At 34.1% G+C, this 18,820-nt stretch overlaps 1 protein-coding gene across 1 annotated transcript; it reads left to right on the top strand.

The window, feature by feature from the left end:
* The first annotated feature begins 13,275 nt into the window (after positions 1 to 13,275).
* On the top strand, positions 13,276 to 13,719 carry LOC140175217 (protein MAIN-LIKE 1-like). The gene has a single exon (XM_072202164.1). The coding sequence runs from the start codon at positions 13,276 to 13,278 to the stop codon at positions 13,717 to 13,719; it is 444 nt and encodes a 147-aa protein (XP_072058265.1).
* The last annotated feature ends 5,101 nt before the right edge of the window (positions 13,720 to 18,820 follow it).

The following is an 18,820-nucleotide window of genomic DNA, read 5'->3' as shown; positions in this document are numbered from 1 at the left end:
CAAGTAGTCACCAAAAAAAAAAACATAACCTCAAGTAGTCACTTAATGTATTTTTAGTCTTTTAATTTTTTTAATATTATATTACATTAATTTAAATAGTTAATTGGTATAATTTGCTTATTATTTATCTAATTAAATTATTTTTTATTTTTTATTTTTTTTTTACTTTTCATATATCTTTTTTTATTTTTTCTCATTTTTGTGATATTTTTTAAGTTATTTTATAATTATTAAACTTATTTATTTTTATTTTTATATAAAATATTATATACCTTTGATGTTAATATTATTTTTTTAATAAATATAAATATAATTCATCTGTTTTATTTATACTCACTCATTCTTATACTTATTATATCGGATTATATATATAAATAACTTAGAATTCTTCTTTTTATTTTCTTTCTCATTTTTATAGCATTTATTTCTTTTTAAATCACTCTATGTTTTTCATATTCTTTTATTCTTTATCTTCATATAAGATATTATATAGTTCAATGTTAATGTTATTTTTTTTAATAAGTATAAATTGAATAAAAAAATATATAATTTATTATCTTCTTTCATATTCACTAATTCTTATATTTACTATATAATTAATACTCACATCATACCTCTTCTCCGTATCCTCTTTTTACATATTCTCGTGCATCTTAAATTATTCTTTTTCTTTTTCTTTTATTCTTACTTTTGCACGAGTATTTAAAGAATTTTTGGTTGATAACTAAAATTATTTTCTTAGTTTTCTAATAAACGTGTATATTAGGTGATAAATTTTTAAAAGTTTAATTATTTTGTCAATCTCTATAATTTCATCAAATTTTTAATTATTTAGGTCTTTATATATATATATTTTTTAATTGGACTTCTACAGTACACTATTTTTTATTTTATAATTAGATATTTTCTAATATAAAAAAAATATTAGAGTTAATTGAATATTTTTTTACAAATTAAAAGTATTCATAATTAAAAATCTAACTAGATCTTTAGACGCATGTATTTTGAACAAATATTCTGTTAATTTTAATACTTTTGACATAAAAATTATCTAATTATAAAATTAAAAATACTATAAACACCTAATTCAAAAGAAAAAATATAAAAACTTAATTAAAAATTTGGTAAAATTATAAAAATCAATAAAATAATTAAACTATTCTTAAACACTAGACCTTTACAATTTCTTTTTAATTTTTTAATTTATTTTTGGTAGAATTATATTAATTAGTTATAGCATCCATATATAATTTTTTTAACGATTTATATTTTTTAATTTTATTTAGTTGTAATATTATTAAAAATATATGATATTAATTATCGTGAGTCATGAAAAATAACATTAAAAAAATTGAATATTAATGTTAACTATATATCATGTTCTTTACAAAAAAAATTAATTTTTTTATTTTTAATTTAATTGTATTCATTAATTATGTCATTTATATATCATTTTTTTTCTTTTAACAGTTTATATTTTTTAATATCATTTAATTGTAATATTGTATTTTGAATGATATTACCGTAAATCATGCAAAATAAATTTAGAAAATTAAATGTTAACTTTAACTATTAAAATATTATATTCAAATTGTATTTTATCTAACAATTTTATATTTATACTGCTATAATATCTAAATTTACTCTAAAAAATGATAAAAGTAATTATATAAAAGAACAACATAAAAATTATAATTCAAAATTAAATAAATAAATTTAAATTAAATATTTTTGTAATTATATTTAAAATCTAATGTATAAATTTTTTATTTTATAATTATTAAATTTTAAACTAATTTATATATTTTATAAATAATATATCCATTTTATTCACATAGAGCGTACGAGTCTAAATCTAGTTATTATTATATTAAATTATTAATCATGGCAAGGTTGGGTCAAAACACGAAACAATCCAAGTTCCACTACATAGAATGAACGAGAGAGCCTAAGATACACTACACTACTACAGTATTCTAGGCTATTTTAAAATATGAGCATTATTGCTTCTATGTACTTTAGTAGTATTCGTATTAGTCAAGAAAGTTGAGGATAACATCAACCCTATTGTTTGACTAAAATACTACACAAAGGGTAAGTGTGTTATAAAGTTTGGTGTTTGGTTCTTCCTGAATACTGAAATTAATACAGCATGATACTACTACACGTCTTCTCTCAACAACTATATAATTTATAATCGAATATTACTACAACTTTGAAAATTTATAACCAGCATGTGCCAACACAATCGTGTTAGATATATATTAAAATTAATTGTTAATATAAAATATATATTAAAAATAAATTAAATAATATATATTTATATACAAATATATAATAATTAATTTTAGTATTAATTTTAATATATTAATAATATTTTTAGTATCCAAACTAACAAAAATATAAAGTAATATTATTTATTTAATGTTTTATATATGTTTTTTAGATATTAAGTATATTTGTTGTTATTATCATTTTAATGTTTTACTAATTAGTTATTAATAAGAATCAAGCAAGGAGATTATTATAATTGTTTTACAGAGGACAAAACAAAATATATATACATCCTGATAATAAATAGATGTTAGCAATTCTAAGTTCAATTTATATTTTTGCTCCATAATATAAGCTGAATAACCCAACTTAGGGATTATAGGTGCGATTTTATGTATTTTTATTCATTACACATGATACCTCCTATTGAACTTAAAAAGTCCAACTTGGCAACGGCAACGCTCTGATGATAAAGATGATGTGCTCAGTTTAAACATGTTTTTTTCACTAGGGTTTGATGATCATCACATATATGCCATATATGCCAAGTGATTAAAAAATATTTTTGTTTGTCGAAAATAATTTATTTTAAAAAGAGAGTATTCGAAGAGTCACTAAGAGTGTATTTTCGAAAAAAAGATAATATCGAAAGAGATGGCAAAAAAGTTTGAGCAGGAGTTTGTCGTGACCAGTCAACAAGTTGATCGACATGTTGAATCAAAGGACTAAAAGTTTGAGGGTTGTTTTTTAAACGTTACTCTTTATCTAACAAAACAAGCAGAAATTGTTACCTATGGATCAATGAACGTGGGAGTTACACTTCAATTTGATTGGTTGAAGATTTTTATAAATAGAAAAAGTCTCGAAGGCACAAGGATTGAAACTTTACTTTAGAAAAATACTCAAACACACTCACATTTCAGAGACTTTTTAAGTCTGCATTTAAGTCATTTTTCTGTAAGGTTCCTTCCATTATTTTCAAATTATGTTTACATTTTCTGCAATATTTATTTTTTCTGCAAATTTATCTTTCAAAAAAATTTATCTTTCTATTCTCTTTTAAGATTCAGCACTTTAATTTCAATTTTGAAAGCCCTTTGATTTAATCGAAAGTACTTTATTGCTTTCATTTAAATTCAATGCAAAACATTTTAAATTCAGTCAATTTATTTTTAAAGTCTTTATTTGTTTTCAGATTTCTTTAAATACTTGTCCAATTGAAAGATCTTTAATGCATTTTAATAAAATTGATACTTGCAAAGAGGAGTAGATTTTGCTCTCAGACCACTTGATATCGAACCACCTTTGATTTGCTAAAAATTGATAAACAATTTTGTAATAAATAAATAAATAAAATTTAGAAGAAACAAAATAAAATGAATAATATAATTAAGTTAAGTCACATTCTTGTAGACAAATTCGATTCACAGAAACGTCAAATTACACATAAATTAAATACACAAAATGGTTTCTCAAATTTATTATTTTTATCATTTTAGTTTCTGAAATTTAAAATTATCTATACTGATTTTTAAAATTTAGTTCTGGATGCTATATTGATTCCTTGATCCTTTCTAGTACCGAATTAGAGAATTAAGTAGTAATGAACTGGTTTTGAGTTGTTATGCTAGAAACAGAAAAAAAAAATAAAAAAAAGAGTTTATATGATATACAAATCATTATATCTTTTTTTATTTTCCAAAACGACTTCATTATTTTTGTCTAATTTAAGAGATTAAACGAAAAGACGTTATTTAATTATGTGTCTAACATAATAAGTTAGAACTAGTTCAACATTTTGCAATACTAAAAAAATCTAAGAACTAATATAATATTTGGAGTTGAATTTCAAAAAATAATATAATAAATTTTGAATTTAAAATATTAAAATAATAAAAATCGTAAATATCATATATCAGTATAAAAATTTAGTTGTTGCAGATAATAAGGCGTCAAAATACACTTTTTAAGGCACTAATATTAAGATCTATTCCCTAGGTATCATTCTAAAAATTAGTGTTGTATATCACTTATGGAATGCCAAAAAGGACTGAGCTAGCTAGAGCCTAGAAGCATATCAGTGTTGCTTTTTTATTTTTTCATGAATGTAAATTTGATTTTTCATGGGTACTGGTTGGCTGCATTGTGAAGAAGAAGAATGTACTTATTTGTGTGAAGGAACAAAAAAAATTCTAAGCATATGATAAGATGGACAAGTAATTGCAAGGCACACTTAACTGTAAACACAGTAGTGGTGGCTGAAAAATTATCTGCTACCAAAGGACCATGATCGATCTCACTAATACATGCACTAATCGGTAACAATAAATGGTGGTCGATTCTGACAACTAACCAATGTTGAAGGACAGCTGATGATGGTGGTCACACCTAACAATGATATGTCATATGTGCAGCTACTAATAATTTTGGACATTTCAAAATTCAAAGTAAAATTATATTATACCATCATAAAACAATTTCCAAATTAAACCCGTGAAAGTAGAGGCAAACTAGCTAACCTCCTAGCCTCCATGCCAATGAAAGTGTGAGCTACATGTAGCATCCCTTGTTTAGATGGAATTAGTATTTTTAAGCGTAATAATATTATGAAAATATAATTTTTTTAAAATTATTATCTATTTTGTTTCGATAGTATAGATTATATATGGTACAAAAAAAATTATAAAATCAAATTATTTTTATAAAAAAAATTATAAATTGACAAAACTCTCTAACTAAGAAAATCAAAATCTCTATAGATAAAAAATTAAATAATAATAAGATTTTTAATTATTATTTTTATATAAAAAAGTCTAATTTATTATTAATAATTAATTTTAATATTTGTTATCTAAAATTTAAAATAATTTAACGTATATACTTTTATATTTAATTAGGTGTTAATTGTTAAGTTTGTTGCACAAATAAAAATAATTAATTTTTATACTTGCTATTTAAAAATAATATTTTTTCTCTCTATGTATATTCATTATTTAAAATTGAAAATAAATGAACCCCGAACATACCCCACTGGGAAAATTGATTCAGCATTATACTGATAGTTATAAAATTAACTCAAAATTATTTTTTAAAAAAAATAATTGAATATTGATTCTAACTTTTAATTATAACATTAGTATTCTCTTAAAATTATATGTAATAAATATTTGAAAAAAGAAAAATAAAAATATAGATTAGAATGATAAGCGGTAAAAATTTAAAATTAAATAAAAAACTAAGAAACTATGTATATAATAATAACAATAATAATATTTTTTATTTAAATTATATTATTTTGTTGATTTTATTTTCTATAGAAGAAAAAGATAGAAAAAATAGAAAATGAGAGAAAAGAGAGAGAAAGATAAAGATGAAGAATGAGAGTGAGAGTCTGTTAATTTTGAAAGAAAAATTTTTATTTTAATTTGTCAAATTACTAATATGAAATATAAATTATATATAGAGTAAAAATAGTAGAGAGAACTAGAAAAATAGAGAGGTAGATGATTCGAATTACCTTGAGTTAGGAACCCTATATAATTCGAATCTTGTTGATTCGAACTATGCACGTTTCGGCATTAGTAGTAATTCGAATTGAGCTGTTTCGAATTACACTAGATTTTTCTATAAAAGGAGTTCGAATCCACCCTATTCGAACCACTTCCCACTCTCAGACCCCACCAAATCCCAGAGAAAACGACCCAGTTTCGCTCCGACAAAGGCTCCAGCAGACTATTTAGCTGATGGAGGACGATCTAGGTAGACTATATCGGTTGGATGGAGTGGCTCATATTGTCGGGGTCATCAACGATGAGGTTAGTTTTTTTTCTTGTGCTTTATTTTTGTGGTCATGCACGTGATTTTTGTGGGTGGTATTGCATGTGGTTTATTGAAGTGGTTTTGTTTGTGGTTTGGTAGGTAGTTTAATTTAGCGGTTTTCGTTACTGGCTTTGCATGTGGTATTGTTAGTGATTTTGTTTAACTGGTTTTGTATGTTGTATTGTTAGTGGCTTTCGATGTGGTTTACGTTAGCAGTTTACGTTAGCGGTTTGTGTTAGTGATTTTCGTTAGTGGTATTGTGTGCGGTTGATTTTAGTGGTTTTGTAGACAAATTTTGTGGATGGTTTATGTTAGCGGTTTATGTTGGTGGTCTTGCATGTGGTTTATTTAGTAGTTTTATATGCGGTTTATGTTAGCGGTATTCTTGTATGCAGTTTTATGTAAGTGGATTTGCATGCGGTTTTTGTAGTGGCTTATTATATTGCTTTTGTATGTGGTTTATTATATTGCTTTTGTATGCGGTCCATGTTTTGACAGCCCCAGCATTGCATCTCGAGCATGCGGCGGCAGCAGGGCATGCGACTCGATGAGAGATACGTTCCGAACCCGCAAATGGCCGGATTATACCATCTTGCGAGGCTAAACGATAAATGGTTCTAATTAGATGAGCCCCTTGTTAGTGCATTCGTCGAGCGGTGGTGTCCGGAGATGCACACCTTCCACATGCCGTTTGGAGAGTGCACGATCACACTTCAGGATGTGGCGTACCAGTTGGGGTTGCCAGTGGACGGGCGCTATGTTAGTGGTTGCCTTACAGATTTCCATATATACATCGAGGGTGGCCGTTCTGCCTGGGTATGGTTCCAGGAGTTGCTTGGAGTGATTCCTCCTCCGAGCCAAGTTCAGAAGTTCGTTGTAAACTGCAATTGATTCAAGGAGACTTTTGGGGAGTGCCCCGCGGGAGCCGATGAGGAGACTGTGCGGCACTTTGCTCGTGCATATATCATGATGTTGTTGGGTACTCAGTTGTTTGCCGACAAGTCCGGCAACCGCATTCACATCAGATGGCTTCCGTACGTAGCCAGGCTTTAGGAGATGGGTACCTACAGCTGGGGGTCTGCAGCATTAGCATGGTTGTACCGGTGCATGTGCCGAGTGGCGAATAGACATGTCGTGAAGTTAGCGGGTTCACTTCAGTTACTGCAGTCTTGGATCTTCTGGTGCTTTCCTAGGTTTAGGCCTGCTGGGTATGATACGTGCAGCTGGCCGTTGGCCTCGAGGTACCCTACTAATACCTTTCTATTTCAATTTAAAATAGTTGATTCCATGTTCGCTTCTTATGTTATACAAATCTGTCACACTTTTAATTAGCGATAACACCAATGTGAGATGCAGGTGGTCAAGTTAGAACCCTTCCGGTGGCGAGAAGGGACCTAGAGTGTAGAACTGGAGACTGAGGATAGACACAGCCCAGGGATGTGAGTATACTAACCGGAAATCTTTATTTAATTAATTAAACTTTATGACTTTGGATCAAGAATTGGCCTGACAATGTTGGAATCTTTCTGCAGTTTATCTGGATGCCCTATAGCATATGCAGCGTTCACAAGAAGCCTCCTTGCGTCTTTGTCTTTGAAGCTGAGGGCAAAATTTGCTGCTACATGTCGAATGCAGAATGCCCGGTATGCAGCTGGAGGTAGCCATCCCCCGTCAGGAGCCTCAAGGGCAGTCTTGATGCTGTTATGCCTGTCCAATATAACCAGCAGACCCGGCTGCAGTGTCACGTGCTGACGCAGGTGGGAGAGAAAGAAGGACCAGGACTCAGCATTCTCACTCTCGACTAGTGCGAATGCAACAGTGAGTATGTTGGAGTTCCAGTCTTGTACAATCGCGACAAGCAACGTTCCCCCATACTTGCCATATAGATGGGTGCCGTCAATACTCACCAACGGCTTACAATGACGGAATGCCTCGATACATGGCAGGAATGTCCAGAATAGTCTGTGAAAATAAGCTTGAGACTCGTCCAACTGTCCCCCAACTCGAACAGGGCTCTTCTTAAGGACTGCAACAGTACCAGGCATGGTCAACTGGACTCCTAACACTTACCTAGGGAGCTTGTTGTACGACTCATCCCAGTCACCATAGATGACATCTACAGCCTTCTACTTCGCCAACCAAACCCTCCTGTATGTCGGCCTAAACCCAAAGTGTGCGGCCGTGGCATTTAGGAGCACCTTGATGCTGACGGATGCATCAGCCCTAACCATTGGCATAATGAATACCGATATCACATGATAATCCAAACTCCTGTGGTCGCTAGAGATGGAGGTGGCTAGACACGTATGCGGTCCATTGTACCGTTTGACCTCTCAAATGCCCTTGCGCTGCCGGAGACTCAGCCGAATCAACCATGTGCACCCATTCCCAAACTCAGAACACTTGCCCAAATACCGGCGATAGTCATACTCCACTACCTTGTACTGTACCCGTCGACGGATACTGTAAGTCTTCACACTTAACAGAGCCTCATCTTTATCCTGAAATTGTTGACCAACCTGGAACTCTGTCAGACCAGCAGACCCTTCCGCATCTCTAGCGCCAAATCCGGCCAGCTGCCCAGGAACCCCCTCTTGCCTCATGGCATCCAGGTCCAACGACGAAAAATGTGGAGAGTACTGCTGTGTGGCAGAGCTAGAACCACCTCCAGCCCCTGCAGGCTCACTCGCTCCAATATCATCGCCACTGTCATCAGCAATCATATCCGGCTCGACATCATCGTCCTCTAGATCATCCAACAATCCATCTCCAACCCCAGCCGGTGCAGCACACTGTTCAGAGGTTGGCAGAAATTCTCTGTTCAAACCTCATCGCCAACACTGCCGTTGAGATCAACAGCGAACGAAGGGGAGGCGACATGCTGGACGGGTGGCTCGTACATAGGGACGGAGGAATAAGCAACGGCAGGTCTAGAGCTAGAACCAGCTACTGTGGCTAAAGTGGCGGTATTCCAGTTCGAACCCCCGAGCAGGATACCACATCAACCAGCTTTGCCAATAACTCTGGTGTCCTTACTTCGGGAAACTGCCGGCGACAATAAAACTTGACCTGCAAGTCCTCATCACTCTCAATCGTGAAACAATCATACTTCACAGTTTCTTGGAGCACAGTGATTGGAATGCGATAGAAAAATTTCTTAACTTGTTTCACACCTTCCAGACCAAGTTTCAGCAGTACAGAGCTAACAAGGTCATCATAGCTCGTCGTAGGCCTCACAATAATACAGAGAGGATCCTTATCAGTGAACTTCACACCGGAACGAGTTTTTCTCTTAATCGATCCTTTGTGGTGAACCAACACTACAAAACTCTCCTCACAAGCCATCTTACCCCTCTAATAAGAGCAACTCACGTTCACACTATATATATACAGGTCTGGTCCTCACTAATTCGAGCTAGCCTAATTCAAATTGTACAATGTGTATTTCGAATCAACGTCATTCGAATTACATTGGAGTAATTCGAACCAGCTCAGTTCGAATTATGTTGAATTCACGTGTCATAGTAATTCGAATTGCTTCAATTCGAATTACGCTGAGTTCACGTTTGATAATAATTCGAATTGCCTCAATTCGAATTATGTATAAATCAGCGTTGCATGTAATTCGAAGCAGCGTAATTCGAATTACATTCAACTGAAGTTTGAAATGGTTTGATTCGAACTACATATATTTGTGCATTGGTTGATTGGTGAATCAGATTTTGTTTTGGCTAATTCATGTAATATGAATCAACCAATGACTTATTTTAGTTTTTTACCCTAATATATGATACATAATATAGGTATTTCAATTTCAATTTTAATATTTCAATTTTAATTTTAATCCTATTAAAAAATGTCATGTTGCATATTTTGGTTGTCAAATTAGTATTAATAACTGATATTGATAATGATATATAAAATAGATAGAGTGGTTGAAGGAATGAGAGAAATAGAAAAAAAAAGAGGGAGGATGGGAGAACTTTTTAATTCTGGAGGAAAATATTTGATTTCAATTGCAATGAGGAGTGACATGTGGCACATTTTGGTTATAAAATAATAAGGATGACGGAAAAATTCTTTAATTTTGGAGGAAAAAAGTTCATTTCAATTATAATGAGAGAGCGACATGTGACACATTTTGGTTGTAAAAATTAGTAAGAATGAGGAAAAAATTCTTTAATTTTGAAAAAATAGATTTAATTTCAATTACAATGGCTGAGAGACATCTGGCACATTTTGGTTGTAAATTTAGTAAGGATGAGAGGAAAATTCCTTAATTTTAGAGGGAAAGATTTGATTCCAATTGTAATGAGAAAATGACATGTGACATATTATGATTGTAAAATTAGATATATATATATATATATATATATATATATATATATATATATATATATATATATATATATATATTTGTGTCTATAACAAAAACGAAATCAAACAAAAAAACAACCCAAAAAATTACACAGCACAATCCTTTAACAAAATTTGCTTGAGGTCATCATTTGGCTAAATCCACACCGAATGAGAATAAACACTCTTAGCCCCTATCTTAGCCAGATAACCTACAACAACATTAGCTTCTCTTCTAACCCAAGTGAATGACACCTCTCAGTTTTTACTTAATAACTACATAATATTCTCTATAATATCCATATTTTCTCCTACAACATAGTTGATAATATTGTTCAGCAAAAATTACATCTTTATAAAATCAGTTTCACAAATAAGGGAATAACAACTAACTTCTCACGCAATCATAAGACCATTCCACACTGCCAATAACTCATTCTTAAAAACTGAATCAAAAGGCAAGCGTCCCGAGCTACTCAGCACCCAAGTGCCATAATGATCACAGATAACACACCCAAAGTCCGCTACAAGAGAGTTCGAGAGAACACTAGCATCACAGTTGACCTTAAGAACATTCTGGGGGGTGGCTGCCACAAAAAATTCTGGACTGCATAATCCCAAAAATTTCTATCCTTCTTCACCCTTTTCAACTCATTCACCAAGGCTCTCGCAAGGCAAGAGATTTTTCTCCTAGGCCAAGTTTCATTCGGGTTAAGTAAATCATTACATCTATTCTGCCAAATCCACCAAATTTCAGCAGCCACTATTTTCTCTTTACCATTAATAACGCTAGTAATTCAGGATAAGAAGTCAGCAGCATTAGCATGTTCAACAATAGAAGGATTTAAAGAATTTTATACATGACGAGCAGTGGAAAAATTTCGAAGGCAATATAACACAGATTCAGACGCATGACCACATTTATTACAAAGGTCACTTATCAATATGATACATAATATAGATATATTTCAATTTCAATTTAACTTTAATGCAATTAAAGAATGTCATGCTGCACATTTTAATTGTTAAATTAGTAATTAGTCATTGATTGATATTGATAATGATTTATAAAATAGAGTTGTTGAAGGAATGAGAGAAATAGAGAAAGAAAGAGAGAGGAGGGGAGAACTCTTTGATTTTGGAGGAAAATATTTGATTTTAATTGCAATGAGTGAGTGACATGTGGCACATTTTGGTTGTAAAATTAGTAAAGAGGATAGAAGAATTCTTTTATTTTGGAGAAAAAGATTTAATTTCAATTACAATGAGAGAGTGAGATAGTGATATGTGGCACATTTTGGTTGTAAAATTAGTAAGAAGAAAAGGAGAATTTCTTAATTTTGAAGAGAAAAATTTAATTCTAATTGTAATGAAAGAGTAACATGTGATATATTTTGACTCTAAAATTAGAGATATATATAATATAATATATAATAGATTTAATAATAATTTAATTTTAATGTATTAATATATACGATGCTTTATACAATTATATTTTTTCGGATCATCATTACAAAGTCATATAAAAAGTAATTATTTTTATTAATATAATACTATATAATTAAATATATATATATAATTATTTTATACTAACAATACATTAAAATTAATTAATTTTTCTTAATAAATTGAATTTATGAATTTGCAACTTAAATTTAAATTCAAAATTTTAGTTCATATATCAACGAATGAGATAATAGATCTTTTTAAATTTTTTTAATTATCATTATAAAATATGACTTTTCACTATCTACTTTTTAAATAGAACTAAGAAAAATTATATGAAAAAAATATTTTGAATAATTATCCAGAAAAATGACTTGATTAAACCCAATGAAATTCAATATGTCCTAAATGTCCCAAATAAAAAAATGCAATATCAAAGTCTCAAACCACATTTCTATATAAATCGAATTCACTTAATTCGATTTAGTGAAACACGTTGTAAATCGAATCTATTAGACTCGAATTAATTGAAAAAGGAACTTGAATGAAAATCGAATCAGATCAATTCGAATTACGTTCATGGTAAAAATATGAATAAATCGAATTTAGTGAATTCGATTTTTAAATACACGTAAATTAAATTAACACGATTCGATTTAGCCAACGGATTTCAAGCCAAATGTAAATTGAAACCACTTGATTCGATTTGATGGTTTTGTAAATCGAAGTTACTTGTTTCAATTTACATGCACTTGTCGTTGAGCATAATTCGAATCTAGAAACCTCAAACCCCACCCCAACCCTACCACCCAGATCCATATTTCTCTGAAAGCAACCCGAGAACAACTGAATCTGTATGCATGTAGGATGATCCGAATCGTCTGTATCGACTAGATGGAGTCGCGCATATTGCTGGTGCCGTCCACCTCGAGGTTAATGTTTTTTAATATTTATAATTTTTTTAAATAAATTAGTGATTAATTAGAACTGTTAGTGTGGGATTTTTAAAATAAATTCAAAAACAGATATTTGAATTTAGTTCATGTCAGAATTAGTGAGTCATTAACTATAGAATAGGGTTAGCTGTAGAGTCATGAACATGGTTAGGTACGGATTTTTATGTGTGTTAATAAAAAGAACATGTTTTTATCTCATATTAGTATTTTTTTATGTTAATACGAAGAATTGGATCATGAGTAATGTAATGGTTAGCGTTTTTATCTATAAAAGTTTGCTAGGGATTTATTGTAAAAATGTTTGTAAGGTGATGGCATGCGATGTCTGTCGTAACTAGAAATTTTGATGCATCGAGCAGTTTTTTGTGACGAATGTGTGAAGTCATCTTCTATTCTTATGTAGCCCTATCGATGCATCAACAGCATGAGACGGCAGTACGGTATGATTTTGGATGATAGGATTGTTCTTTACTTGCAGATGGCTGGTCTTTACCATCTTGCAAGATTCAACGAGAGTTGGTTTCGGTTAGATGAGCCGTTGGTCAGCGCCTTCATAGAGAGATGGCGCCCTGAGACGCATACATTTCACATGCCATTTGGAGAGTGCACGATAACCCTACAGGATGTAGCGTACCACCTTGGTCTCCCGATCGACAGTCAGTATGTTAGCAGATGCCTGACAGACTTTCCACAATATATAGCGGGTGGCCGACCACCATTGGTGTGGTTTAAGGATCTGCTCGGGGTATTGCCTCCTGCGAACTGCATCGACAAGTTCACAGTGAAGTACACATGGTTTGAGGAGACGTTTAGTGAGCTTCCACAGGGGGCAGATGAGGAGACGGTTAGGAGGTATGCCCGTGCGTAAATCATGATGCTCCTATCGACGCAGCTGTTTGGGGACAAGTCAGGTACCCGCCTCCACATCCGATGGCTGTCGTACGTCGCCAGGTTGGAGGACATGGGTCAGTACAGTTGGGATTCTACTGCGTTGTCATGGCTATACAAGTGCATGTGCTGTGTGGTGAACAAAAATGTCGTGAAGTTGGTTGGTCCACTGCAGCTCCTCCAGTCGTAGATCTTTTGGAGGTTCCCTGGATTCCGGCCGAATGGATTTGATGTTTTTCATTGGTCGTTGGCGTCGAGGTAGTCTCCCTTTAGCTATGCGAACTATTTTCCGTTTTTTAGCAGTTAAAATTATTGTTAACTAAATGTTGTGGTTATCAAATGGGAAGGTTATCAGCCGAGCTTGAGCGTCAAGGGGCCTCGTGTCACAAATTGGAAATTGAGGATTGATTTACTCCAGCCGAGGGATGTGAGTATTTCCATGTTCATGTTATATTTGCATCTTTATTAGTTTATGTTGACTAACAATATGAACTTCTATGCGCAGTTTCTGTGGATGCCATACAGCCTGATGGAGGTCGTGCAGGTGGTACACCCCGAGATATTGGAGCCACGCCATATGACTCTGTGGAGGACTGCAACAACATTGATATATTTTGCTGTCATTAAGTGGCATCTGGTAGATCGGGTGCTCCCTCAGTTTGGTGGGGTTTAGGGTAGGCCACGTGCTGCCCTGAACATAGATTCTCTAATGTCAAAGGATGGGAGGGGTGGAGATCCTTGGTTTCCGTTGACACTACAGAGTTGGCACATTCATTGGGTCAACAGGGTGCAACACGTGCTACAGTTTGACATCGTACCTGATCCAGGACCTTCTCATGAGTACTTTGATTGGTGGTATCAGCACGGTAGGAGATTTTTATCGCCTTAGCTCATCCTATGTGACCTTAGGGCAGCTACGATACTAGCTTAGGCGATTGATCGAGGTCCCGGACAAGTCCCAAACATGGACCAGCTGCCTGATGTTTCGGACAACCGTAGGGTTGCTAGGAGGCACCGTGTTAGGACACGATCTTGCCAACGTAAGTAAATTTGGATGGAGGAGGCCATTGATATGATGGAGGGGAGGGGTCGTGGCTTGCGGGGAGTCAGAGGTCGTGGCCTAGACCGTGCCCGATGTGGAGGTGGAAGAAGGGATGATGATGGCGGTGGTGGGACGAGGGTCTAGGGGGAGGTGGTGACGGGGATGACGGGGGTCCCGATGATGGTGAGGGCCGTGGAGGTGGGGTCAGGAAGTGCAGGGGGGCTCAGGTGGTCAGAGAGGTGGGGGTGACGGAGGCAGCGTAGGTGGGGGAGTAGGGGATTCAGATGGTGCTGATATTCTTGGTTGCAGATTTGGAGGCTATTTCGCTGGGGTTCCTGCGTGTGATGATAGTCTGCAGGAGCATCAGTCGTATATTAGCCCAGGACAAATGTTGTCGAACTTGCTCGGTAGTGAGGGCCTCGATGCAGAGTTTGGAGGTCACACTTTCTAGACGAGATCAGCATAATCATGCAGGAGGATAAGCTAGCCAGGAGCAGGTCTCCGCTTCTTGGATCCCAGGCTCGGGTAGATGTAGACCTGAACGAGCCTCCTTCTGGACCTTTGGACGACTCGTTACCGTTGGGTGGGATACCCTTCCTCTGCTTTCGCATGTCCCATATCATCCAGCCCGGTCCGTCTACATCGCATGCTATCACGTCGAATGCAGAACCCCAGGGAGGGGATGGTGACGATGAAATGGGTGGTGATGAGGTCCCCCTGGCACAGAGAGGCAGGCGGGTCAGACGACCTCGGTGCTGCTTTATCGGATCACATCTCCCATATGTGACCTTTACCAATGCACACACCAGAAGGTTCTTAATACCCTTTAGGATCGAGTTTACACACTTAGATATATTCGTAGTCATGTGACCAAATCTGCGGCTTTCATCTCGATGCTGAGTCCAATGTGCATACTCAATTCGATTAGCCCAGTCGCACATCGCAGGATCAAACGTACGCAGGATGTCAAACCAGTATTGAAACTCGACCTCCGTCTTTGCATATGCAGCATTCACTAATAGCCTCCTTGCTTCCTTCCCCTTGAAAGTCAAGGCAAAATTAGCTGCCACGTGACGGATACAAAATGCCCTATATGCAATAAGCGGAAGCCATCCCCCATCAGGAGCCTCCAATGCAGCTTTTATCCCGTTGTGCCTATCTAATATGATAAGTATACCCGGTTGAGGCGTCACATGAGCCCGAAGATGAGATAGAAAGAATGACCACGACTTTGTATTTTTACCTTCCACAAGTGCAAAAGCAATAGGGACGATGTTGGAGTTTTCATCTTGTGCAATCACGATAAGCAGTGTACCACCGTATTTATCGTACAGGTGTGTACCGTCCATACTGACCAACGACTTGCAATATCGAAATGTCTCAACACAGGGAGGGAATGTCCAAAACAAGCGATGGAAATAAGCTATAGATTCATCCAGTTGCCACCAACTCGAATAGGACTCGTCCTCAACACAGCTACACTACCCGGAATAGTGATCTGTAAGCCCAATACCCATCGTGGAAACTCATATACGAATCTTCCCAATCTCCGTAAATTTGTGACACGGCCTTCTGTTTGGCTATCCAAAGCCTCCTGTACATCGGTCTGAAGCCGAAGTGTGCTTCCATGGCATTTTGCAGTACCTTAATCGATGTGGCAGCATCAGCTCTGATCATGGGCATAATGAAGGCCGATATGACATAATAATCAAGCTTTCTGTGGTCACTAGAGATCGATGTGACTAGACAAGTATGAAGACCATTGTACCGTTTTACCTCCCAAATCTCTTTGCGCTGGCGGAGGCTGACCCGGATGAGCCATACGCTTCCGCTCCCGAACTCCTTGCGCTTGCCATAGTACTTGCGGTTATCCGACTCCAATACCTTGTACTCAACCCCATGGCGAATGCTATAGGTCTTCACGCTAAGCACGACTTCCTCTTTATCCTGAAATTCAGCTACACCTCCTGCATTTTGCGTGTCTCTTGCCCCGAAGCCAACAGGTACAGAGGGATCCTCCTGAGGTGCCATGGCATCCAAGTGCAGAGCAGAGAAGTACAGGGGGTACTGATTAGTACTTGAACTAGATGTTCCCCTACCCACAGGTGGAGTCGTCCGTGGTGTCTCCTCGTCGCTATCATCAGCAATCGTTGCGGGCTCCACATCATCATCATCATGCAATGCATCCTCAACCCCATCGGGTGCTCTAACCTCTCCAAAAACCGGAACAAACGGAGGAAACTGGGCGCCGCGAAAGCACCCTCTCCCAACGGTCCAGTCTCACCAACTAATGCATCACAACTGCAATTTAGATTAATGGCAAAGGATGGTCAAGCCACTAAATTTGGCTCGGGTGTAATCACCGGCTCTGCTGACGAGGATCCAACAGGCATGGCACTAGAGCTGGCTAGATGTCCTGTGGAGTGCAGATTCCAATTCGAATCTCCATAACTAGATGCCACATTCACAAACTTCGCCAACAACTCTGGAGTCCTCATCTCAGGAAACTGACGGCGACAATGAAACAACACATGCATATCTACGTCACTGCTAATTACGAATGAATCATACTTTACATCATCGCGTAATACGGAAATTGGAATTCTATAGAATAACTTCTCCATTCGTTTCACGCTATGCAGTCCTAGTCTTTGGAGTATAATATTCTTAAACTCAGCAAAATTGGTCGAACGTTTGAGAAAAACACTCAGCGGATCGTTGTCAGTGAACTTAATTCCTGATCGCGTTTTCTTCTTAATTGACCCTCTATAGTGTAAAAGAATTACAAAACTCTCATCACTAGCCATTGTGAATCTTACTCTTCTGCAAAATTTCGTGTATGAGCTCATTTTTATATACCTCATTGCTCTGTAAATTGAAACATTTAGTGTGGATTTACCCTAACGTTGGTGCATGTCTAAATCAAATTTAATCGATTCGATTTACGTTCATTTATAAATCAAATCTATTGCATTCGATTTAAATTCATCTGTAAATCGAGCTCATTTGTTTCGTTTTAGTAGGAGAACATCAAATCGAATTGATTTGATTCAATTTTAGTTGAACTACATTTTAGGTCACACTATGGTATAGATTTATTTATACAGATATTTATTTTTTATTCACAAGTAAAATAACATATACGTAATCTGAGTGTTACAAATATGCAAGATGACTTAAGAAAGAGAAAGTAAAATTATAGTTAGAAGAGTTAATACACTTTAAAAGTTGAATTCCGGAAATATTCTTTTTATAAAAAAAAAAGAAAAAATGAGAAATAATATAAAACTCATTCTTAAAGATGAGTATGGATATATAGCAGAGGAAGAGTGAGACACTTTTTTCCGATATTAAATAGACTTTGTTCTTCATATGTTTTTTAACTCTTTTAATATTAAAATTCTTTTTTTTATTGTATTTAAAAAATAAGATTCATTATTACAATATTATTTATTGTATTTTTAGAATAAAATAATTGCACACATAAATTTAATATATCTTTTTAAAAAAATAATTAAAGCATTGTTAAATTGGTTTGAATAACTTAAAAATATAATTGACAAAAATAACATTAATTTAATATTAACTGAATTTGTTTATTTTAACTAATGGATGAACATGCAATAATGATAATACTCCAAATTAATTTTTAATAATTTTGTTTCAAATAAATTTGTACTTAAAAGATAAATATTAACATAATAGTTAATTAGATAAATCAGTTTTAAAATAATATAAGAGGACAAATTAATTTCTTTTATCCTCAAATTTTTAAATTATTATAATTTAAAAATTTTAATTTATCAAATTTTTTAAATCAAAATAAATTGATCCAATCCAAATAGCAATTACTAGAATCAAAATGGATAAAAAAATTTAATTAATATAACATGAATTTTTATCATTTGAATTAAAAAATCTAATAAAATTAAATTCAAATGATAAGAATTTATGTTATATTAATTGATTTTTTTTATCCATTGTGATTCTAGTAATTGTTATTTGGATTGAATTAATTTATTTTGGTTTGAAAAATTTG

The sequence above is a fragment of the Arachis hypogaea genome, chromosome 9 (assembly GCF_003086295.3).
Source record: "Arachis hypogaea cultivar Tifrunner chromosome 9, arahy.Tifrunner.gnm2.J5K5, whole genome shotgun sequence".
In the NCBI taxonomy this organism is placed as follows: Eukaryota; Viridiplantae; Streptophyta; class Magnoliopsida; order Fabales; family Fabaceae; genus Arachis; species Arachis hypogaea.
The sequence above is the reverse complement of the archived record's forward strand: the minus strand, read 5'-3'. Positions and strand labels throughout refer to the sequence as shown.

What these genes read in the sequence shown, in the direction of transcription:
- LOC140175217 (XM_072202164.1), top strand. Translation starts at nt 13,276, where the DNA reads ATGAGACGGCAGTACGGTATGATTTTGGATGATAGGATTGTTCTTTAC.